Source organism: Nicrophorus vespilloides, unplaced genomic scaffold, assembly GCF_001412225.1.
Source record: "Nicrophorus vespilloides isolate i.1.1-1 unplaced genomic scaffold, Nicve_v1.0, whole genome shotgun sequence".
NCBI lineage: Eukaryota > Metazoa > Arthropoda > Insecta > Coleoptera > Silphidae > Nicrophorus > Nicrophorus vespilloides.
In genome coordinates this window covers 147,932-173,585 of record NW_017097489.1, presented here as the reverse complement: position 1 = coordinate 173,585, position 25,654 = coordinate 147,932, and the positions used below count along the sequence as shown (strand labels likewise).

The 25,654-nt window shown below is 32.2% G+C and overlaps 3 protein-coding genes across 5 annotated transcripts; 1 reads left to right on the top strand and 2 right to left on the bottom strand.

Moving 5' to 3' along the window:
• Positions 1-1,572: 1,572 nt before the first annotated feature.
• LOC108560230 lies at positions 1,573-2,739 on the bottom strand. The gene is made up of 3 exons (XM_017917688.1): positions 2,482-2,739; positions 2,361-2,393; positions 1,573-2,239 (listed from the first exon to the last, which is right to left on the bottom strand). The coding sequence occupies exons 1-3, from the start codon at positions 2,489-2,491 to the stop codon at positions 1,611-1,613; spliced, it is 672 nt and encodes a 223-aa protein (XP_017773177.1). The 5' UTR covers positions 2,492-2,739; the 3' UTR covers positions 1,573-1,610.
• Positions 2,740-10,036: 7,297 nt separating this feature from the next.
• Positions 10,037-11,930, top strand: LOC108560228 (cytochrome P450 4d2-like). The gene is made up of 8 exons (XM_017917684.1): positions 10,037-10,199; positions 10,248-10,448; positions 10,502-10,684; positions 10,743-11,101; positions 11,158-11,226; positions 11,286-11,451; positions 11,505-11,684; positions 11,738-11,930. Exons 1-8 carry the CDS (start codon positions 10,043-10,045, stop codon positions 11,893-11,895), a joined length of 1,473 nt encoding a protein of 490 aa, XP_017773173.1. The 5' UTR covers positions 10,037-10,042; the 3' UTR covers positions 11,896-11,930.
• A 5,051-nt stretch (positions 11,931-16,981) lies between these two features.
• Positions 16,982-25,641, bottom strand: LOC108560229 (cytochrome P450 4C1-like). 3 transcript variants are annotated; one of them, XM_017917686.1, is made up of 8 exons: positions 25,562-25,641; positions 18,776-18,924; positions 18,357-18,554; positions 18,121-18,306; positions 17,731-18,068; positions 17,614-17,682; positions 17,391-17,562; positions 16,982-17,335 (listed from the first exon to the last, which is right to left on the bottom strand). In XM_017917686.1, exons 2-8 carry the CDS (start codon positions 18,921-18,923, stop codon positions 16,998-17,000), a joined length of 1,449 nt encoding a protein of 482 aa, XP_017773175.1. In that variant the 5' UTR covers position 18,924; positions 25,562-25,641; the 3' UTR covers positions 16,982-16,997. The 3 variants fall into 3 exon arrangements, with proteins under 3 accessions (XP_017773175.1, XP_017773176.1, XP_017773174.1); XM_017917687.1 differs by lacking the exon at positions 25,562-25,641 and adding an exon at positions 21,351-21,415; XM_017917685.1 differs by lacking the exon at positions 25,562-25,641 and adding an exon at positions 19,966-20,014.
• Between the last annotated feature and the right edge of the window lie 13 nt (positions 25,642-25,654).

Genomic DNA, 25,654 nt, shown 5'->3' with positions numbered 1-25,654 from the left:
TAATAATAATAAACAAGATTTATTGTACAACTAAATACATCTAAATAAAGTTTAGTAAATCAAGTAAACAATATCAAGAAGATATCGTTTACTTGATTTATTAAAACCATTCGTTGAGCAAATTACATCAAATAATGAAATTTGTTGCCTATTATTAATTTCTGAAAGTACGGGAAAAATATTGTATGAAGACGTTTTAGTAAAATTAAGTACAGAACAATCACATCTTAAAATGTTATTAACTAATTTGATAACAATAGGAGAATATATCTTGACAATATATAAAATTAAATGTGTATATCAGTTGTCAAACATATTTTTTTTTCTTCCGCCTGCTACCTCCCTCTAGGAGGAGCCTCTTCCATTTAGCTGCGTCCTTTCGACGCATTATGCCAATCGCAATAACATAATTTGATGCTAAATGCTTTTGGAAAACTGATTTCACGTCATATTGCTAAGTTGCTTGTTATAGAAATCAAATTATGTTCGTATTTTTTTATGTTTTACTTTTATGTTCGGAAAACTGCGTTTCCACTATTCTAATTTTTTGATTATGAGAAAGGTTCATACTTGTATAGCAATGGTAAATAACCGCTCTGTTATCAGTGACCAAATATACTTTCTTTTCTTAATTAATAATAATAATTTATTGGCCAGATATCAATACAAAAAAGTACATTCTATAAATAAATAAATGATAATAATAATAAACTAAATAATAATACAAGTCTCAAAATAAATAAATTATAACATAAATTTAAAAAAAAATATTAATAGGCTGGCCAAAGAGCTATCGACCGAGGTCTTTCCGTCATTTTTTTTTCTTATTAAACAAATTATAAATAAAACGTCAATTTTCTGTGGTTCTGTGGATTTTCCGAAAAAACTAAAGAACGGATAATTGAGAAGACACGGTTAATACAAACACCGGTTATATTCACTTTAAAAACTTAATATCTATGTATTTTTTTTATAAAACACACATTTTTAATGTAAAAATTTGAAAATCTCTTAAATGTGGGAACACACATTTAAGAGGAACTGCATGTAAATGAACTACAAAAATGTTGATGGCTAGATCTCATTATGTTCCCATTTGGGAATAGTATACAATAGAGGGTTAAAAGGTAATATGTATAACCGTAAGAGTAGGTATAAAAAATATTTATCTTGATTTACCAAACGGCAGATTTCCAGACAATTTTGTTTAGCTTATAAAATAAGTAAACACTAAGCGGCCGCGACCACAGTTAACCAGACCCGGATAATCGGTGTTTCATTCTAGAAGTTGCTCATATTCATTAAATACTTGTATATAAACTTATGATTTTCATATTCATACTTAATAATCAAATAAATTATAATTAGAAATAAAATAAATTAATACAAAAATAATATTTTATTGCTTTGTTAAAAGAAATTATCTCTTTAAATAAACTGAACAATATTATTTATGAATAATACACAACAAATAAAAGTAATTTTAATGTTAAGAATAGAAATATTAAATAAACTATGTACAAAATAAAAATATTTACTTAAATATTTCCATTAGAAAATAGAAAACGAACATAAAACTAATATTATAAATTCTGAATGTAACATAAACTTTAATAATCTGAGAATCTTTCATGTAAAGACATCTTTGTGTATCCAACATCCCGTAAGGCAATAGTCATGTTAGGAACTACACAGTTTTCTGTACATTGAGATTGGACGATCTGAATCTCCTTTTGCAATTTTGGGTTCAAAGATGCTTTCATACTATGCCTCCTATATTTAGTTCCATTTTCTTCAGTATTTTTTAGCTGTATAGTTAGATTTAATGGCTTGACATTTGATTTGTTAAGCACTCTATTTCTTTTCAATATAACCTTTCCTCTCGGGTTTCCATTCAATTCTATATTTCCATTTTGTTTGATAACATTCAGTCTATTTTGTGCTTTTAATTTAATCAAGTTACTATTTGTGAATTGTCTGTACCTCCTGGTGATAATGCCATTATTGGGTGCAGCTACTCTTTGCTTCAGTTTTTGTGTTTTCCGTACATTATTTGAAACTGGCACTTGACTGGTTGGGCTATTTGAACCTAACCTATCGTGCACAGGCTGCTGGGCATACTTCTTTTTCAAAGGGCTTATGCCTGCCTTTGATTCATAGTATTTCTGCTGTGCAAATTTCTTCTTTAATGTGTGCTGCTCCAAATGTTCCAGGTTTTGCTGGATAACATTTTGCCTCTCTAAAAATAACACAAACGCATTAACGCTATAAAAAAAATCAATCTATATTTAAGAAAGTCTTTCTGTAATTAATTTTAGTTGTCATAATTGACTGGAATTCACTGGTTGTTATATACTTACGTCTTTTCAGCACAATCTTCTGTGTTGATTTATCTAAAACAAATAACAATTTATAGGTTATTTTCAGGTCCCCCAGAGTTCTTCTATTATTATTACAAATTGGCAGCTAATTTCTACTTACTTTTATTCATTATGGCGTAATACACTAGTTTGTACTAATAGACTTTGATCTAGATATACAATAAACAACAAAAATACAATCAACAATATTGTCCAGGAAAGATGATCCAAATTATACACAATGTGATATGCATCTAAAAAAAAATGAATAAACGTTTTACTACTAGAACACACTATAGTGAACTTTGTGTTCTTAGCAGTTCTGAGGGGATTTCCCGATAATTAATAATCACGTAGTTGTAGATGGCGCTGCGTTATCTAAATAAACTAAAATGAATCTAATTTCCTACTCGGAAGAGGCTCCTCCTAGAGGGAGGTAGCAGGCGGAAAAAAAAAATCCTACTAGGTAGTTCACTTTTTTTTCAAACATACTCTTTATTGTTTCATATACGATATTTCATATCAATAATAATCTAACTAATAAATATAATTCATAAGATTGGAAATATATTAAATGTTTTACAAGTAGTTCAAATTTGGTACCGTCTTGATTGATTATTGTTGTGTAAAACTGCCTTTATTAATGTTCATAGTATTTCACTTGTTATTGATAAGTTTTATTTATGTTTTCATTTTAAACATAGACCTATTTCTGACTACAAATGGTTCTTATCGAAACCAACATGTGTATGTTATTTTTCCTAACTCGTTTAAACTTAAACTATTGTTCAATTATCCTTTTGTCAACAAATCTACTGTAATAAATTTTCTCAAGTATTCATATAGGTAACTTTATGGTAACTGAATACTGTCCGGTTGCATAACATTCAATTAATAATTTGAGTTTACAGAACGCGAACTCACCAGGAAATCTGAGATTGCAGTGCAGAGATTTGGGATTTGGCCAGAGTCGGGTGGCGGGTCACAAAGTATATTTTCATTCTTTGATAGAAGACATTCGTTTTTAAGAACCACCAAATCGACAAAGTACTGAACAATCAGCGAAGTTCAAAAACCCTTAAATCAGAGGTTCCCAAACTTTTTTGTGTCGTAGACCCATGTTTTTCGGTTTTGGGTACTTATCTACCCCTACTTACCTGTTTATAATTTTTTGTAAATTTCTAACTGTAGTGAAGTTTAGTGTTAAACACTTAAAGTAAAAACACATGTTAAGTTTTATACATTTATTAATTGAATTTAAATTAAAACTACTCAAAATAAAATTTTGTGTCTGTTATATAAAATATACGTAATATAAAATAAACTTAAACATAAAATAAGTAAATGTTTTTAGTGAGAAAAATGAACCTGATGCTTTAATAATAAATTATCAACATTTGGCGTCAATTTAGGTTTAATCTTAAATCTAATGATGTCCTAGCTAATGATGTCCAGTCTGTTTCTTTTTTTCGTTAGGAGATTAGATTAGTAACAGCGCTGAATTCCCTTTCCACTAGGTATGACGATGGAAAGGAAATTTCCTCGCTATATTACATTATACGAGATAAGTAACGGGTAACGAAAGAAATAAAAAAATAAGGCATTTTTTTCAGATGAAAATGCAATTTTCCTTTCAGTTATAGATAGTTAATAAAAATAGCTGATAAAATTTTTCAATTATAAAAATCTATATTTTGTACATTTATATTGAATTCAGAAACCTGATTCTATTAATTAACTGACACTATTAATTAACTTAAAATCATTGGTTAAGATATTTTTCTAAACTTTATATATAAAAATAGCTGATAAAAATGTCTATTATATACACAATGACCTCCAAAGTAATACCGTTAAAGTGAAATCTATGTTTAGTGAGTGATATCAAAATCGGTTAGAAAGGCACCCCAATGCACTAGCTATGAATTTATTAGATAATAGTGAAACCCCCCATAGACTAAAAATGTATAACATCCTTGATCTTCCTTGTAGATTTTAAAATTAGAAAAATGTTTTTAGTTATTTCATTTTATTGTTAAAATTAATATTTATTTATATTATATTAGATAATTTGTATATTTCGTGATAGTACCAAAACTATTTATTCGTTGCCAGTATTGTGAATAAAAAATTTATTAAAAAAAAAAACTTTTCCTGAATTTTACATAAACTCCATTTATGGACTTTAGAATTATCTCAAATGTAATTATCGGTTTTTTATGAGGAACTGGTAGCAACTCGAAGTTCTTTACAATTTTGCAAATTGTTGATTTCATTGAAAGCATAGCAAACTTTTGACCTGCAAATAAAAATAATTAAATAATTTTAATTTCGAGCATAATACAATGAATAAACCTATGCAATTTCTTTGGCCGAATGGAACATAACTGAATGTACTAATGTTGTTTTGCTGCTCGTATGCGAATATTTCAGAAATGGATCTGGATCCTTAAAATATTCGGGTTCACGATGTATACCATAAATAAAAAAAATCCCGCTTGTGTGCCTTTTGGAATCACAATACCATCTGCTATTTCATTAATATATGTTTTAAATATCTATAACTGTAATAATTACCATATATGACATCTTCGTAAACGTTCCTTGAAATCATAATAACTGGTGAATACAAACGCATAGCTTCTTTAATAATCATTTCAAGATACTTTATACTTTGAAATTGCTGGTAGGTAGGTTCAATGTCTGACCCTAATGCTCACGTATTTTTTTATGCAGTTTATTCAAAAATAGGAAAAGCAAAATTTAGTAACAAATATTAAATATACATAACATCTAAATGATTAGATTATAAATACAGAGTGAAGGTAATTCCTTTCTAGGGTTGTGCGATACACAATATGACATAATTAACTAAAATTAGTGTTCTTACAGATATTTCATCATCGCTTAAACCAAATTCCAATAGAAGATCTAGAAAAAAATGACGTTTCTTGGAACTAATACTTTCTTCTTCATGGTTGGTCAAAACTTGGGATTCAAATGTTAATCTCCTTTTATTTTTAATGACCTTTGTAATCTTATGTATATATTTCAAAACGACTTTTTCTCTCCAATAATCCAATGTAAATTTATATAATAAATGAGATTGTTTGCATGCTGAATATATTTCAATAATTTCAAGAATTTGCACTATTAAAAATTGAATTATTTTCTTCCTGAGCTTTGAAAGAAACTCCCATCGAAGTTTTTAGGTATATATTTCCGAAAATAAATCAAAATAAAATAGCCACTTACTACAAATAATATCTAAAGTACAAAGTGCAACAAATATATTTCTATTTCAACTTCAATTTGAATTAAAATTTTGAACCATTTTCTCGAAGATTTTAAAATGAAAAGCTGGTGTTATCAATTTTCTATGCTTATGCCAAATATTGCCTGATGGTGCGGTGATTAATCCATTGCCCAGCCAATTCCGCATGAATCGTAATCCCTAGAATTTTCAATCATCTTAGGTAAAGTTAGTATAAATTTTGCAAAATTAGCATCAGTGGTCAAAACAAATATAGAGAAAGGCCCTAAAATTATTTTGAAAGATTTCCCGGACTCTTTTAGTTACTGCATCAAACTTGACACAACGACTAAAATTTAAAAATAGTAAACAAAATTAAATGATTTATATTTCTCATTGATGGTGATAAATAATCTAGAATATTTCCCAGGAAAGGTATGATACTTTTAGATTCTAGATATGCAAACAGTTTTACAAAAAACGTTCTATCTGTAATCCATTTTAGAATTACCGCACCTATAATTGTTATCAAAATATAATGCATATACATTGTGATTAGGAATGTCTCAGACTTTGTAAAGAGTCGTAGATATGTACGGGAGTCTTATCTTATTATTGTTGAAATTTCTATTGAAGAACTTATCTTCAGATATAGAAGTATTTTTTAAGTTTTAAAATCATTACATATTAAAATAGATTTTATATGTCTTGGTTTCATAAATAAATATGTACTGCAATAGTGCTGCTTCGATTAGTGCGGATTCACTATATTATGGTTTGAAAATTTACAAAAAAAAACTAAATTTTAATTGCTAACTAAAAACTAAGATCTGACAAATTAGTACACGAAATTACTATGTATACATAAATGATAGGTATAAAATCCTCGATTAGTGCGGTTTCAAATAGATATTGTTGCGAGGTATTGCTGTATTATTTAAAGAAATGGTTATAAATTAATTAATTGTATACAATATATTTCATGACGAAGTTATTTTCAATTATTTATTTTTCAAAACATTAATTCATTTTACTGCATAAAATTACAACATTAATTAATATGGCAGTAAAACGAGATTTGCTGTTCAGATTGTGGAATATTGTAAAATTATACATAAGATTAATAGGGAATTATACAAATCGTTTTTGTTACAATCTTATAAAATTTCATTCGAACAAATTTTCTTTGAATAAATTTCTTTTGAACAAATATTTTTTCGAACTATTTTCCGGACACGAGTTATTAATTTGTTGGTTCTATAGCCTATTCATTCGTAAATAATTTAATCAAACAATTGTTTATTATGTTTTACTATGATTTATATTACCTGTCACCTTGACCCATTGACACCAATATTTAACAAAAATTGCGTGTTAATTATCTTTAATTCCATGCAATAATTTAAGTTTTAATTACATAAATGCATAATTAACAGTAATTTCGTTATTGTTTCACATGCAATGTACATACATTAATAATATGTTTGTATCACATAAAGTTATTCGCGTGTCTTTTAATATTAGCAATAAGTATTGCTTCGGTGGGATGGATACTCATAGATAGAGTAAAAACTGTTACCATCTTTCCTGGATCAAAACCAATTCCTGTTATCGGTGATATACTGGAATTCATCAATCGGATAAGATTTGAATACATAATTTGAATATTTATTGATGAAATAATTACTAATTAACAGGTACTAAGCTGTGTAAAAATAAGTGGACTTAAACTACCCTCAACACAATTTATTGAGTTATCCGGAAAGTTTGTGCCGATTTTTGTAAAGTTTCATTGGCAATTCCCAAACACAATAACCACAAATTAGAATTCAATTTGCTCATACTTTTTAAATCCCCCAATTTTGTAGGCCTAAATATTGTAAAAATAAACAATTGCCAACAGTCTTTAGAAATAAATTTGGTTTGGATCAAATGATTTGTGACAGTGTAATATTTTCTTGCAGATCAAAGTTCATTTTTAACTTTATTACTTTTTTATTACTGGAAAGCAAAAAATGCAACTAAAGCTATGGTGAAAGAATTATGCGAAAGTAATTTGCAAAGTTTACAGCTAGTAATTTCAGTTTTAAAGGTCTGCTAGTAATAATAACAGAAATATTAAAAAATGTGACTCAATTGTTAAAAATTGATGTATCAATATATACAAGTTTTTATGTTTAATTTACGTGAAAAAGCGGCACGAACAACCTAATCCTCGAACTAAATTTTCTATAAACCTATACACTTAAATTATTTTCTATGAACATGACACCACAGGAGTGGCACTATATTTCATTGTATATTGCCTTTCAATGAATCCTGATATTCAAGTAATATATTTCTTGATACTATGATATGTGTAAACTAAAACTAATGGTTCCAGCATAAAGTTTTTGTTCAAGAACAGCAGATATACAAAAACGATCCAAACATAACTTTGACATTCAACATATTACAATCGTAAATTATTCCCGGGTCCTGAAAAGTTTGATCCCGAACGTTTTAGTCCAGAAAACTGCAGGATGCGGTCTCCAGTGCAGGATCACGCAACTGCATCGGACAGAAGTTTGATATGATGGAGATGAAGACGATGATTTCCAGATTAACCTGGAATTATAGAATTTTATCTTGCTTAGGTTTTAAACCTGATGTAGTTAGTTCAATAGAAAATAGATTATTAATAGATTATTATTGTTTTTACTAGAATCTAACAAGAAGTACGCTGGAATTTAAAAATTATAAAATCATAAGGAAAATGGATTTTATAATTTTTAAATTACCTTATATATCTTGAAGTATTATTGTGTTTAATAATATAATTAATGTTAGTATAAGTGTTAATATTATTGAATATATTGATTCCGGAGTTTACAACTTTTTAAAAACTTGGTGACAGTAAACAATGACGACATTTACATTATTTTTGAAATAAATATATATTAAAACTGTTCGATCTTTGAAGCAGGAGTAAATGTTACACAATTGCAATTTTTCAGGATTATGATAACCTTAATGCAGATAGATCAGGTCAGGGTCAGAGTCACCGAGCGGAAAAATGCTGATATTAGAATTAATTGCACTGGGTAAATAATTACTTAATTTTAGGTACTTTATACATTTATAAGTAGGATATTTTTATTAATAGTTATACATAAATATATATCCATATGATATGTGATGTGAATAATTGGGTTTATTTCTTCTATAATTTCACTTATTAATATGTATATAATCAATATCGATCCCTAAAGTGGTTGATATAACAGTGTTAGGGGTCGAGACAAATATAAGAGATTATTTTACTAGTAATATTCAAATAAGAATTTTGCTTGTTCTATTGTAATTACGCAATATTACAATAGAGGTGACGATAATAAGTCAATCCTTCAAGAGTTTCTTCAAGTTTTGAAGGGCTGACGGTCAAAACGTTTGGCAGCCTCTGATGTCGAGCTAAAATCGCTCGTTTTTTGAGTTCGACTTTACATAAAGCACAATGAATTCTGACTTCTGGCGATCCTCGATTCTCATGCTTTGTCTTGCAAGGCAGGGTTGAAGGCTGAAAGAGGCAAAAACCCATAGCAATCTTCATACAATACCATACCCTATATAGTTGTATTTCTTATATATAAATACAAGATATTTAAACTTGAACTTGAAATTTGCAAGTCAGGAAATTGTATATTATAAGTCGTCTGTTACTTACCAACATTTAAGTTTAATGAGTTGGGGGAAGTATATTCAAAACCATCCATGACTTGTGTCATATTTTATCACTTAATTGAGCGTTATGAAATAATTAATATGGATTTGGATTAGCACTTAATAGAGAAATGATAGAAAATAATTATAAAAATTAGGCTCAAACTCAGCAATCGATGCATACAAGGTCAATGATGATTACATGTAATTTACTAAGATCATATGATTAAAATTATTAATCGACATTTATTATATAACTACAAACAAAAGATTATTGACAGCAGTCTTTCTACCTTCATTAAAACTATTTGCATACAAAAATAAAAAAAATACTTGAGAATACTCTATTTGAAGCTCATTAATATATATTATTAAGAACAAAACAATTATAAATGTTTTTTTTAATGATATCAACATAAAATGTGTATGCAAGACAATGCAATTTATTTTTAATTTGCATGCGTTAAGCGCATTCATTAATTGACCTATTTTATATGAAGACCTTGCAGTTTTGTATGATAAGTTCATAACTGTTTTGAATTAATGAAAACAATACATAAATAATATTAATTTTTATCTGATGATAGAAAGAGTGCAGGCAATATCTACGCACATTTAATTTTTTATTAAATGAAGAACAAAATAAAAACGAGTTTCAAGGTCTGAATTTGTGTGAATCTCAAGTACATATATAAAGCTGTTTACAGATTATAAGTCATTTGTGATCACTATGTATATATTGTATGTATTGCTGTTAATAATATGTGGCTTGATCCTGAAATGGATTTCAGACAGACGCACATTTTTTGCAAGGATGTCTGCATATCCAGAAGCTAAAAATACTCTACCGTTTCTAGGAAATATTCTAGAGAATTTAACACCAACAGGTGAGGAATAAAAATAATTTTATTTATTATACTAATAACGAGTTTAAGATATTATTCCAAATCTGCTTAAATATCGGAAAGAATGTGGGAAATCATTCAAATTAATATTGGGACCTTTTGCCACTTACGTTATGACCACTGATGCAAATTTTATAGAATTCATATTAACGTCGCCAAAGCTTATTGAAAAATCTTGGGATTATGAATTCATGAGAAACTGGCTCGGAAATGGATTAATCTCAGCACCAGGTAATTCAATTATCTGCAGAGATATACAAATTCAATGATATATTTGATTTTAGGAAATATTTGGGCTAAACATAGAAAATTAATAACGCCAGCGTTCCATTTCAAGATTCTCGAGAAAATGGTTGAACAATTAAATTCCAACTCAAGCATTTTAATAAAGAAACTTAGTAATCACGTTGATACTGAAATCGATATTTATCCATTTGTGACTCTAAGCACTCTTGATATAATTTGTGGTGAGTGTAAATAAAAAAAACATATTATTTGATTTACAGTACGAAATTTTAAATTTAGAAACTTCAATGGGAATTTCTTTTAACGCTCAGGAAGACAATAATTCAAAGTTTGTTGTGGCGACACGACAGATTCTTCAGATTATTGAAAATCGAATTTATTCCGCAATCAAGCAATCAAACTTGTTATATAAATTTACTTTGGATTATTGGAGGGAGAAAAGCGTTGTGAAATATTTACACAAGATCACGAACAATATTATAAGTGAAAGGAGGGAAGAATTTAAAAATAAAGCTGAGACGAATCCTGATGTTGATGATATTGGCATCAAGAAGCGAAATTTCTTTCTAGATCTTCTCCTGGAGTTTGGTTTAAGCAATGATGAAATAAGAGATGAAGTTAATACCGTCATGTTTGCTGTAAGTAAACCAATTGTATTTAATTATGGTACAGTGACATAAAATTGTAATTGTAGGGCCACGACACAACCGCTTCTGCAATTAGCTTCACTCTCTATTTATTGTCTAACAATTTAGATGTTCAGGTGATAAATTTTTGTTGCATATTTTAATATTTGTTTTTTACATATTTATCATGTTTTAGAATAAACTATATGAAGAAATCGCGTCGATATTAGGATCAGATATTGAACCTACCTACAATCAATTTCAAGAAATGAAGTATCTTAAAAATGTTATTAAAGAGTCTTTGCGTTTGTATCCACCAGTTATGATGTTTGCTCGAGATGTTTACGAAGATGTGTACTATAGTAATAACCATTATTTTCATATTATAATAAACCATTAATTATTTTATTTGCAGATGATAAACTGATTCCAAAAGGAGCACGTGTGGGAGTTTTTGTTTATGGTTTGCATCGTGAATCAGAACATTACAAGAATCCCGAGAGCTTTATTCCTGAAAGATTTGAATTGAAAGAAGAAAATAGAAGAAGTGCTTTCAGTTTTGTTCCATTTAGCGCTGGTCAGAGAAATTGCATAGGCATGTACATTTTGAATGAAGTTTATAAAAACAAAATAACAATATCATTGCAGGTCAAAGGTTTGCTATGCTATCAATGAAGTCAGCAATTTGTAAAATTGTGAGAAATTTCGAAATTCTTCCAGTTTCACATAAGAAACCGTTAATTTCATATGAGGTAATCCTAAAGTCGTCAAATGGAATTTACATTAAACTTAGAAAAAGGTCGTAAATATAAAAATCAATTTATAATTATATATTAATAAAAAAAACTGATATTTATATTATCTTAAATATTGATTATTTATTTAAAAACATGTTTTTAAAATTTTACTGAATAAAAAATATATATTTACGAGTTATTATTTATAATTACTCGTTTTATATTTTTCTGAATAATTTTGAATTTATTATGGTCCCATTTGAATATTACAATGTCGTGTCCCTGGGATAGTTTCCTGGACACTGTGGGATATCTTCTTCTGTTAATAAATTAGTTTGGTTTTACATAACTTTATTTGTTTTTTTTATGTTTATGAGACATCAACAGCTTAGGTCATTAGCCTCTATCACAATCAAAAAGAACTTATACACAATACAGTAACAAGTAAGTTAAAATAAATAAAATATATATACAAGTAAAATAGGTAACATATTAAAATAACGCAACTAGTAAGTAAAATGGATAAAAGAAACATATTAAAATAAACCGAGTGGATACATTCTTTACAGTTGTCGTAAAAGTCCCGACTCGTTCAAAAATAAAACGATAGATTCGATGGACCCCCTCTTGTTGTCGAGATCGACAACAAGGTCGCCCAGCAGACCCGCCACCGCGCGCTGTTCAGCGTGCTTTATACAGTCCTCGACGATGTGCTGTACCGTCAGAGGAACTCCACAGGTCTCACATATAGGGGCATCTGTGCCAGTGAGGATATGTGAATGAGTCAGGTTTGTGTGACCCAACCTAAGTCTGGTCACGGCCACCTGCTCTCTCCTCCCAAGGGCTATCGGGCACTTCCATGAATCAACAGTCTTTTTGATCCGAAGCAACTTGTTAGTGTTCAGCATCTGCCACTCAGACTGCCACTCCATTAGAACACTAAGAGTCACATGATTCCTAACATCGTCGGGTCTATACAGGAAGTCAGGACCGACGACACCTCGCACTGCCTCTCGGGCTGCGGAATCCGCCAAGTCACTGTCGCCAATGCTCATGTGCGAGGGTATCCACATGAATCGAACAATACTACCCCGACACTTAAGGCGATACACTGTGTCCAGTACCGATTGTACAAGCGGGTCTCCTGATTGGACATTTGTCAATCCCTGAAGTACGCTCAGTGAGTCAGAACACACAATAAACGACGTATTGGGAGATCCAGCACAAAACTCCACCGCTCTCCTGATTGCATCCAGTTCCGCAGAGAAGACACTAATGCCGGACGGTAACGCCCAGGAGTAGGCCTCACCCCCGAAAACCACGACCGACCCAGCACCCTCACCACCGACCGATCCGTCCGTGAACATTAGCAAGGAATCAGCTGCGACGCCAATAATCTCATCCAGAACCGATATATAAGTATCCGGAGATGTGGTCCCCCTGGAGAACCGATGCAAGTCCAGACACACATCAGGAAAAAGGAGCCACGGAGGACACTCGGAAAATCCAACAGGGTGCACTTTGGGCAGATGCAGATTTAGTCGCCCACGCAGCTCGCGGGCTCGAACGGCGACGGGCCTCGTTGTTGTTGGTCTACGTACGTACTTGTCGAATTTGTCAATATCATTGAAGAGTATGCTGTTGAAATGCTTTGGGTTAGACAGCATCGCCACTTCGTAGCGCAGGAGGAAGCGGTTACGTCTATACACCAAAGGCGAGAGACAACATAGACTCAAAGAAGGCGAAGTACGATAAGCCCCCATCGCAAACCTTATTCCCCGAGTGTGCACGGTGTCCAGCAATTTCAGGGCAGATCTACGCGCAGAGGAGTAAACGACACATCCATAGTCTATCCTGGATAGAACCAGGGACCGGTATAGCGACAGAAGCACGTCAGAGCTCGCACCCCACCGTATATGTGCCATGCATTTCAGTACATTGAGCGACTGCTTACATCTTGTTACAAGCTGGGAAATGTGTAATCGGAAGTTCATGGTCTTGTCAAGTGTCATACCGAGGAATTTTATGTGCTCTACGCATTTTATAGGCGATCCCCTGAGAAACAGTACGGGGTCCCTACGGGGGCCTTCTGAGACGGCAAAAGTGCATTCAAGACGTCTTTGCCTCAGAGAATCGAAAACCTCTCTCTAGTCTCCTCTTCGACGATGGAAACGGCTTCTTGCAACCTTCTTGTTACATCATTACGTAGTAATGTGTAACCTTCCAGCGAGTATGATTGCTCCGGCCTGAAGTGTGTCTCCTGGAGACACACACAGAAGGGAGTTTCTCTTTCCAAAATCATATTTAACTCATACGTATGACTACTACATCCATTACAATTCCATTGAATTATTGCTTCCATGAAACACAATATATTTTAATCTAATAAAATTAAAAACAGATAAAAGTTTAAAAATATAAAATGAAATGAGTTAAAATTAGTTAAAATGTAATAAATTAATAATATTAAAAAGATATGACGAAACGAATAAAATATGATAAAAATCTATAGTACATAGTACTATGAATATTATGTTTGGTTGCTAGAGGGCACCCGAACTTTTCGGGGTTTACCCTTCTCCCAACCGGGCCCTCGCTTTTTCAGCCAAATTTTTTCGGTGGACTCTTTAGTCTCACCTTCATTCTCGGTGCTCTCCCCAGATATAGGGGAAGAGTCACCATCGCGTCTGCGTTTGCCCGTATCAGACGGGCCCGGCACCCTGAAGGCACCATCGATTTCCGGCACCGCTCCACCCGTCTCCTCAGGAGCCGGTGGGTTCAGCTTTCTTTCCAATGCCTGGACCACCAGCGAGACCAAGACAGCGGCAATGACATTAATATCAAGCCCCCCAGTCGTGGGGGCCGGAGACGAAGCTACGCGTGCATATGTTTTGCTGCTATTCACAGCAGAGGAGATCATCTTTTTTGCTTCAAAGTACGATAGTTTATTAATAGTTTTTATTCTTTGAATTTCTGCTTCCTGTATGTATTTTGGGCATTTCGAATATCTGACCGAGTGGTCGCCATCCAACAGTTAACACATTTGAACGGCTCTTCACAAGGCTTGCCCTCGTGAGGAGGTTTACCGCAAATGCAGATTTGTTCGCTAGTACATCTAACTGCGCTGTGCCCAAACTGTTGGCATCTGAAACACCTTAAGGGGCTTGGTATGAATGCCCGTACCTCTAAGTTATAAAAAGCAACTTTTAGTTTTTTGGGTATCTCCGGTGTTTTAAACGTAATGATGAGAGAAGGAGTGTTCTTCAATTCACCATCCCTCTTCTGTTTTATTCTTTGCACCTCTGTAACGTTTTTTCCTTTTAACTCCTCTAGAATTTCCTCTTTAGTACAATTGAGTAAATCTGGACAGTAAATTACCCCTTTGCTAAAGTTTGGTGTTTTATGTGGAATTACTTCTACCGCCAGATCTCCAAAATTAGTTATAGATGCTAATCTGTCTGATTGTTTATTAGTGGAGACTTCTACTCATAGTCCTTCTCTTATTTTCTTAATTTCACTTTACTTCACCGATTATTCCATAGATGGTTTTTTCTATTAAGAAGGGATTAACCTTTTCGAAACTATTACCATCAATTTTTTTAATGGTAAGGAACTGGGGTTGTAAAACCACCTTCTCCAAATCATTAATTTTTCCCGTTTTTTTGGAGGTGGGTACCTTACTTGTTTTTTTTGTACGTTATTCATTTGAATCCCAAGAGTAGTCTCGGAAAAGATGTCAACTGCAGCAGAGCCGGCTTACCACAGCAAGGTAATATTTACAACCGGAGGTCAACAGGTATCTGGAGGCCACCGTTCAAGACCCACTATTGCAGGGCCATGCACCTATCAGCACAGTACGGATAACACTTTGGGTTTCAGATTTTTGAGACGGTTTACTCCTTACAAAAAGTGGCAACTGATAGCGTCGACGTTCGAGCCCGGTTCTTAATGGAAGATAAGTTTTTGTTGACTTGCATTTTAAATGAAATAGCAAGTCATCCTCCATGTCGTTATTTCTTTAATTATGGTTTTAACAAAGATCACCGGTGTCTTCCCCCCATTTCCCAATGGGAATATTGCCGCTCCACCAAGATGTCATCTATAACAAGACGACCTCTCACAGAAGACGCCATCAAACCACAAAAATCGAGCGAGTATCGGGAGCGCACACAAAACACGTGCGCTCTCCACGACGTACTCGACTCGACTTTATTTGTTACTTGATAGATTTAAGATTCATCTCAGACTATGCCCATCATATTAAGATTCTTATAAAACTATGTTCATCTTTAAAGGTTTTACTGAGACTGCTTCTAAATAGTTATTGTACTTACAAAGTTAATTCTTATAAATACGCACGGGGTAGGAGTTTGAGGAGTAAGGCACGGTTTTGAGAAGACGCCAAACTGCAGTTTGGTTATTAGTTATACAAAGAAACGTTGCAAACGGTCACTGCCTTCCGTGGGATTTGTCTATTCTGTATATTGGTCGTATAGCTCATTGTCCTCAATGGTACCCAAACTTAATGGTTAGACACAACAACAAATCAAACTAATTGTTAATTAAAATATGACTTTTGGTGAAAATAATTTATATTATATGTAAAAAGGAAATATCAATCAAAACAGAAAATTTTTACTTTTATATTACTATACTAAAAACATTTTTAGTATAAAGTACTAACAATACTAATTTGCAGATACAGTTACTATCTTATAAAACAAATAAATTCCTTAAATAGTGAATTAAGCATGTATAGCTTTATTTTAATTTATTTCAATTGTATAAATTTCTATGCAAACGGCAAGATAGAAGAACCGTTGTCGATATTAATGAATTGCGAATCAGCAAATTAAGATGGAACGCATTGTCGAATTTTATATTAGGTTATATAGGAAAAAATGTTTCATAAGTTTTTCATGATACGAGTAAAATTTTGGATTTAATTATGCTCATTGCGAGAGGTTCCACTGAATTCCACTGAAAAACTATGGTATATAGTGATGATGAGATTCATTCATTAAAGTTATAAAATATATTGTAGATAAAAATGGACGCTAACAATGGACGCTGGACAAATGCAATAATGATTAAATTCTATTACATTATAGTAAAAACAAATACTTATGTAAAGAAGAGGAATCAATAATAAAAATACATTTTTTTTTATTTTATTCTCTATTGACCAGTTTAACTCGGACGCCGTTTAAGGATTTTAAGATGATTGCAGGTACCAAATCAGGTTTAAAACCAGGGCAAGGTAAAAATTTATAATTCCAGATCAATCTGGAAATGGTCGTCTTCATTTCCAACATAGCAAACTTCTGGCCTATGCAATTTCTTGATCCTGCGCTGAAAGGTATGTACACGTATGGAGGGCGTTTCCTGCAGTTTTCGGGGCTGAAACGATCCGGATCAAACTTTTCAGGATCTGGGAAGTATTTGGGATTTCGATGTAAACCGAAGGCGAATATATTAGCACTGCTGCCTTTTTTTATAATAAAATCATCTAAAATAGATAAATTAAAGATATTAAAAAGTAAATGTAAATACACAAAACTTACTGTATTCAAAATCTTTACAAACTGCCCTTCCGAAAAACGGAACTGATGGATACAGCCTCATTGCTTCTTTAATTACTTTCTCCAAATAATTCATACTTTGTAGTATGTTGTAAGTTAAATCTATGTTCGGATCGTTTTCGTATATCTGCTGTTGTTCTTCAAAAACTTTATCCTAAAAACATTAGTTTTAACTTAAACATCTTAATGAAAAATAATGTTTTACTTGAATATCAGGATTCTTTGAAAGGCAATATACAATAAAAGAGAGTGCCACTCCTGTGGTGTCATGTCCCTAAAAATGAAATTAAATAGTACATATAGGTTAATAGAAAAATCTTACTTCAAACATGAAAGTGTCCACTTCATTTTTAATATCATTGAAACTTAGTCCTTTATTAAATAGCATATCTAAAAATGCGACCTTATTTCCTTCTAAAGAATCAACATTTTCACCAATTATTGCTTTTCGCTTATGGATAACATTTTCAGTTGTTGTGTGAAGAGTGTTTAAACATTTCATCTCCAATAAATAATCGCTAGTATATCTATATAGAACATCGAATTGTTTCAAAGGCGAAAGTACTCTATTCAAAATTGTGTTGCTCATAATATTAGTTGCTTTAACATAAGCAGATGTGGAATCTTCTTGAATATTCATTGAAATGCCCATTGCAGTTTCTAAAAGAAAAATACAAAATCTCAAGTATTGAATCAGTATTTTTTTAATTACCACAAATAATGTCCAGTGTACAATTATAGATGTACGGTGAAATATCAAAATCAGCCTGGTTGGAATGTTTTTTCAATTTTTCGACCAGTATTAAGGACTTGCGATCGAAGGTCACCACAAACTTTTCAAGTATTTGGAAGTGGAATGATGGTGTGATTATTTTTCGATGCCTTTGCCATTTCTCGCCTGAAGAACGTTACATTAATTAGAATAATTGATTGATTAGTTTTATTCACCTGAGCTAGTTAATAGTCCCATGCCGAGCCAATTTCTCAAAAAGTCGTACATTTGGGACTTCGCATTGAACTGTTGAGTGGTCAATAACTTTTCGATTAAATTTGGATCGCATACTATTATCATAAGTGTTGGTCCAAGTTGTAGTTTATAGATATCTCCAAATTCCACCATAAAATTTACGCATTTTGGTATTATTTCTATAAAGTGAAAATATTTATACATAAAATATGAAACTTTACATTGTAATCATATTATTAATATATTTTATTATTTATTTTAATTTTAATTAATTTATTAAGATACATTCTTTATTATTTTTATATTTGTTAGTATGAAAAATGAAGAAATAATATATTTATAATTACATAAAAATGAAGCAGTCTCTTATTTAATTGACAAAAATTAAAGTGTACAATACCTGACCGTTTTATGAATTCCAGTATATTTCCGATAACAGGAAATGGTTTTGGTCCAGGAAAGACGGTAACATTTTTCTTTCTACCTAACAATATCCATCCCGTCGAAGCAATAATGATTGCTATTATTAAAAGATATGTAAATAACATCCTGAAAAATAAACATCTTCTTAATTTATGTATATATCACGTGAAACAATAACTTAATATAGTCAATTGTTATGCATTTATGTAATTCAAACATAAATTATTATAGGGTAAAAAATATAAAATAATCAATATTAAAAATCAATAATTATTTCATTAAATTATTTATTAATGAATATGTTATAAAACGAACAATAAGAGAAAAATAAAACAAGAAGCAGTGCAATTTTATTATTGAGTTGTTTGTAAAGTGATGATCATTGCATAATAACACAAGTGGGCAATGGTGGACGACAATACTCCAAAAAATAATTTTAAGAAACTCACTTATATTTCTAAAAAAATTGGTCAAAAAAATATATTTAAATAAATTATACATTTGTCGTGAACGAAAAAAGGAGGATGCAATGCAAATTTTCGCAGTTTACATTGAAGATGTAAATTACCAGTTTTCCAGTAAAGACTCCAAGGGTATTATCCAAGGGATAAGAATAGAAACATAATAAATGAAATAGTTAAAGAACAAATAAATGTTAGAATAATAGAAGAAATATCTGTTGATATTAACTAGTTTTCTCTATTTCGTATAAAAAAATATATAAAATTTCAACGTGCAATCAATCTCAAAGTATAGACACCCAGGAGTACATGTCAGTGAAAAAAATGGGAGTGCATGAGATGAAAATGGTGGTCCACGAAAGTGGATCCCATTTAGGCATTTAGTCACTAACATTTTGGCTTCCCGTAAATGTAATAATCCACCTAAAATAGATAGTACCTATCTAGATATTTATGTAATACTTTCTTCTAATTTAATAATTATATGTATATTTCATAAAATTGTGTAAATAGGTTATTGGCTTTGTGATCACAGTACGTGTAACTTGTAAATACTTTCACTTGCAGTTGAGTGAAGAAATGACGATTTCTTTTTCAAACTGAAGTACGCTGTCAAAAGACTTATATTTGACAAGTTTTTTTTTACTTTTTGAGACTGAGAGTTTTTGGACAGTTGAATTTATAAGAAAGTACAAGTATAACTTACGAAATTTTGTAAAGTAAGAATATGTTGAGAGTACAACTGAAACGAAAAAACTGATCACTCATTCGTTACGTAAACTTTTATATATCACGTTTTAATCGTACTGATAAATTGACCTCGATTTCAACATAATATAATAAATATAATTATTGGACACAATTATGATTGAAGTCTTTCCGTCCTACATGACTCATTGCTATTGATGAGTCTAAAGTTGATTGTGTTTTTACTTTTCAATTTAACAATATCATATACAGAGCCTTGGTATTTATCGCTTGACAATAACAAAAATCATTTAAGTCTTTTTTAATGCTAGAATGTCGTAAATGCTGTTAGATTGTAGTAAAAACAAACAATTAATTCTATCATATTTAATTGATATACATCGTATTATAGTAATTATTTGTATTATCATAATAAACTCTTAAATTATATTTTTTTTAAAATTAATAATCTATTGCCTATTGACCAGCTTTACGCGGATGCCATTTAAGGATTTCAGAACGGATATAATTCCAGATCAATCTGGAAATGGTCGTCTTCATCTCCAACATAGCAAACTTTTGTCCTATGCAATTGCGTGATCTTGCACTAATTGGTATATACGCGGAAACACCTTAGTTAATAGTCCTTTGGTCAATAAATATGTTAAAGAAATAAGACACAAATATTCATTGTTTTTTTTTATTTTAACCTTTAACTACTCGCGCCCTGAAATTTCTATGTTCTACTCGAGTGGTGTATTTTATACACCATATGTATTACTGCCAGACGGATTGTATTACAACAAGAAAAAACTTTTTTATATAAATATATTGTAGCTCATGCAAGCACAAAATATTTCAGAGCCTGTGCCATCATTTGTCCATAGATAACAATAACAAGAGTACTACAAAAACAACTTAGAAAATTACTTTCGCACAGTTCTTTCAGCTTCTCAACTGACATGTTTATTTGAGAGCAAAGGGGAGAAAGTTTTCATAAATATTAATAACAACATAACAGGAATATGCATACATATGTATGCATATGTCTCCAAGCGTGAATAGGCTTTTGGAGCTGTAGCATCTTTTTGAGTTTTTGTTGAATTACAAGTGTGTTATTACGAGTTGCTGACATGGTACTCACAAAGCAACAAGTTATTGACTTTGAGTCGGTAATCGTCTCGGCCTTTAAGAAGGACTATGTTATATTTGCAATGTCTTCCACAATTGAGGTTATACTCAGCGAGGCACTGAGCTCATTGATGAATGGTATACATACGAAGGTTGAGAGGATGATGGAGCTGCCCAAAACTGAGAATTTGTATCTTTGCGGGGAATTGAAGAAGATCAGTGATACCATGGAGCAGAGCAAAAGGAGACAAAATCTCTGCGTTTATAACCTACCGGAGATAGAAGGAGAAACACCGGAAAAAACGTTCAATAACGCTGTAAAAAAAACTGAATATATGCTTGCCGCTGGGCGCAATCACAAGTTGTCGGCGAGTCGGTAAATCCGTGAACAGCAAAACTCACTCGGCCGTAATTGGATTCTCTAATTGCGCACAAAAGATAGAGATCCTAAAAAATCGCACAAAATTTAAAGGAACCAGTATAATGATACACGAGGACTTAACGAAAACAAGGTGTGAGTTATTTAAATTTGCGGTGCAGAAATACGGACGTGAACATGTTTGGACATGGGATGGTGAAGTGGCGGCAAGAGTGAAGGGTAAATAGCAACTGTCAGTTATATTTTGTCTGTTATATTATTTTATTTCGCTTGCTGCATATTTGTTTATTTTTATCTGGGTGCAGAATTGGGTTATTGTTTTCTATTATTGTTATATATTAGGGATTATTTCATATTTTTTTAGGTACATTTTGTCATTTTTTTTTCATTTCATTTTCATTTTTTCATTTTTATATTGATAATTAGTTAATTTTTTGTTTGTCGCTGCTGTTTGCTGCTGCCATTAACTTATTTACTATTTTTATTGCTATTTGTCAGTTCATTTATTTGTTTATTTTATATTTTTTTTTCTTTCTGCATATTTTATAAATTGTAATTTGATTATTTATTGCTGCTGCATATTTTTGTCTGTATACTTTTTTTTGGAATTAATGGTACTTTTGTTGACTTCTGTTTAGTCTTATTGTTTGTGAACGGTTTTCTGTCTATCATGCCTAGTAAATTGTTTATTATCTGCCACTTGAATGTGCGCTCATTATGTTAAAATTTGGATGCTTTCGGGCTGAGTGTGGGTGCTTCGGGGTATGATGTGATGGCTTTGTCGGAGACCTGGCTGAATTAGAGTGTCTCATCGGAGGGGATTGCTATGTCTGATTATAATCTGATTAGGCAGGATCGTCGAGCTCGTGGAGGTGGAGTTGCCCTTTATTTGAGGAGATGTTATAGTCATAGAATTATCCGGGCTAGCTCCTGTGTTCATTCTGAAAGCTTGTGGGTGGAGTTGATTGTGAGTGGGAAGCGTATTGTTGTTGGTGTCGTTTATCGTCCACCGCGCTCGAGTTATCGACAATTCATCATAGATTTTGAGGAGACCTTGTCCAGTCTTATGATTGCCACTGACTCCCTAATCTGTGTGGGTGATTTTAATGTTAATTTCCTTGATGATGCAGATACATCGACGAACAGCCTGATCTCGGTTACCTTTGAGCGTGGGCTCGTGTCTATAATAAATGAACCAACCCGTGTCACTCCTGGGTCTGAGACCCTGCTTGATCAATTTTTTGTTGGCCGTGGGCTATGTGTTTATAGTCATGGCACAGTGGATGCAAGCGATGTCTCTGATCATAAGTTAATCTATGTAACACTAACGATTGTTAGGAAAAGGTCTGAAAAGAGGGTGTTCAAATGTAGAAATCTGGCTGGAATACAGAAACTTATATGCTGTGGACTGGTTCGAGATCTTTGATTTCCAGGACGTAAATGTGAAGGTACGTTTTTTTGTTGAGAGTGTGATGAAGGTTGTGGACATACTTGCTCCCCTTAGAACTGTAAAGGCAATTGAGGTCGAATTCTGGAGGGATTCCTGGTCACCTGGACCGCCCTGACGATATTAGTTCGCATTTTGAAACCTATTTTTTCAGAGCTTCTCTTCTCAGGGCGGTCAGCTTCGATGCGGAATTTAATTTTGTGTTTGTTAATGAACGAGATGTTTTGCAGTCAATTAGTTCTGTGAAGTCTAATGCGGTGGGGCTGGATAATATGAGTATAAAAATTTTGAATCTTGTTTCATCCTATTTCATTTATTTCATTCTATTACTATATTACTATTACTATATTACTATTACTATATTACTATTACCTTAAAACTTTTACTTTTTTTTTTTTGTACTATTTAAAACTAATCATGTTTCTGGCTAAATTACTATTACCATATTACTATTACCTTAAAACTTTTACTTTTTTTTTTGTACTATTTAAAACTAATCATGTTTCTGGCTAAATGAGCACAAGCTCACATGTACGCCACCCCTTAAAAAAATAACTCTATGTATGTATCTACTCTTAATAAATACTTTTAAACTTCAACTTAAACTTCTTTCATCCCCACTCATAGACTACTTTATCCATATCGTCAACTCTTGCATTGAAGTATCTGTTTTTCCTGATGCCTGGAAGCAGGCTCTGGTTGTTCCCGTCCCGAAGAAGAGTCCACCGTCTTGTCTTGGTTACTTGAGACCTATCGAACCTTGTCAAAGGTGTTCGAGAAGATCTTGGCGTCCCAGCTGTATCGCCATCTTTGCTATATATATATATATGTCTCAGAGATGCCTAAGGTCCTTCACTGCAAAATGCATTTCTACGCGGATGATACTTAGATTTATTTTTCTTTTGATCCCAAATGCATGAGGGACGCTGAATCTAAGATCAATGGAGAGTCCCACTGTTTGAAACTGAATCACGCTAAAACTGCTGCAATGATGTTTGAACCTGTCAGGTTCAGCCGCGTTGTAATGGAGGGAATGAAAATTGTGATGAACGGTGGGACGGTCGGGTTCTCGAGTGAGTTAAGGAATCTGGGTTTCGTACTGGAGCCCGACTTAAGATTCAAAAAGTATACTTCCCTGTTGATCAAGAAGCGTTCGCGGGTCTGCGGCTACTATATATGCATCGTGATGTCCTGAGCATGGAGATGAGATATGATCTGTGTGAGTCTCTTGTCTTATCTGTATTTGATTATGGGGATGTGGTGTACGGGCCACGCTTAGGCAGGCTGACGCTTACCGAATTCAGAACTCCTGTGTGCGTTTTGTGTATGGCTTGAATGGATGGGCGCACGTCTCATCCAAGTTGATTAGTGAGGGAATTTTGAATATGAGGAGTAGAAGACGACTGCATGCGGCCCAGTTTTACCTCGAGAAACTCTCGCTGGGAGGTCCTCCGTACCTTCTGCGGAAAATTAGGTTCCGCGGCGATGTGCATGGTCTGAATGTACGGAGTGGTGGCCTTTTAACAACTCCTATGCATAACATGGAGGTCTTTAAGCGGAGCTTTGCGTACTGTGTCGCCCGTGGCATTAACACCATACGCTGCCTTGGCATCACGGTGCGTAATACCGACAGCAGGTATCGTGAGGTTTGCTTCGGAGCCAGCAGTAGTGTGCATGTCGTTTGGTTTCGGTCATTGGCTTGTCAGACCTGTATGAAGTTTTTTTTGTATTCGATGCGTGCTCTTTGTTAGTTTGTTTGCCTGGTTGTTTGTTAGTTTATATGCTCAATTATCGATGATTTTATGCAGCTGCTATTCTTTCATATATTTTATATTTTTGTGTTTATCTATTTTTCTATATACATATATAATTTTACCTTGTTTATTTACTATAGTTTCACTTACTTTTTATTTATGGGCTAATTGTGCATGCCCAGGGAAATTGTGTACTTTTTATATTTTTTTTTCGGGACCGAAGGAAGAACAGTTGATCTTTTATTTTTTATTTAGAGAAACTGATTCGGTTCCCTTTGGTCAAAGGTACTCATTGTACATTTGTTTTTTTTCTTTTGTATCCGTTTCTTTTTGGTCAATACATTTGATTATTATTATTATTAACTTTTCTCTATTGCTTTTTATTATATATACATGAAAAAGTATATGCAAATAGCTATCATATATAAATTATAAATATATAATGAAATATAGCTTACAGAAATTTGTACATAAGTGTTTATAAAATAAAACGTGTTGAGTGTATAATTGAACGAATAAACAGATCATTCATACTGACATATTGATCTCTTTTTTAGATTATAAGGATTCCAAGAACTTTGATCCTAGAAGATTTAGTTATCTTTGCTAAAGTTTACTGATTTCATGTTTTGAAAAGAAAATAGTTTAAAAGAAACTAGTTTATATTTTGAAATTTGTGTGATTTTATATAGCAAAATGACTTATTGATTTATAGTCTATTAAATTTTAATATTTTACAAATTTTCTACATATTGTATTACAATTGAAATATTAGTGGGACCGCAAAGTTATGTAGACTTTTTTACCTCAAATTCAACCATTTGCCATCTTGTCCAAAGACTTATATTTGACAAGATTTTTTTTGAGATATTTGAATTTGCAAGAAAGTTTGAGTATAACTTACGAAATTTCGAATATAAGTGTATATAAAACTACACTCAAGTGTACAACTAAAACGAACAAACTGGTCACTCGTTCGCTATATAATCTTCTATCA

Bases quoted from the DNA above. Each gene is read 5' to 3' on its own strand.
- LOC108560230 (XM_017917688.1), bottom strand. The intron at 2,240-2,360 runs GTAAGTATATAA...TGTTATTTTTAG, and splicing joins GAAGATTGTGCTGAAAAGAC to AGAGGCAAAATGTTATCCAG.
- LOC108560228 (XM_017917684.1), top strand. From the start codon at position 10,043: ATGTATATATTGTATGTATTGCTGTTAATAATATGTGGCTTGATCCTG. The intron at 10,200-10,247 runs GTGAGGAATAAA...AACGAGTTTAAG, and splicing joins AGAGAATTTAACACCAACAG to ATATTATTCCAAATCTGCTT. The intron at 10,685-10,742 runs GTGAGTGTAAAT...TTTTAAATTTAG, and splicing joins CACTCTTGATATAATTTGTG to AAACTTCAATGGGAATTTCT.
- LOC108560229 (XM_017917686.1), bottom strand. From the start codon at position 18,923: ATGTTATTTACATATCTTTTAATAATAGCAATCATTATTGCTTCGACG. The intron at 18,069-18,120 runs GTAATTAAAAAA...TTTTTCTTTTAG, and splicing joins TACACTGGACATTATTTGTG to AAACTGCAATGGGCATTTCA. The intron at 17,336-17,390 runs GTAAGTTTTGTG...TATCTATTTTAG, and splicing joins TTGTAAAGATTTTGAATACA to ATGATTTTATTATAAAAAAA.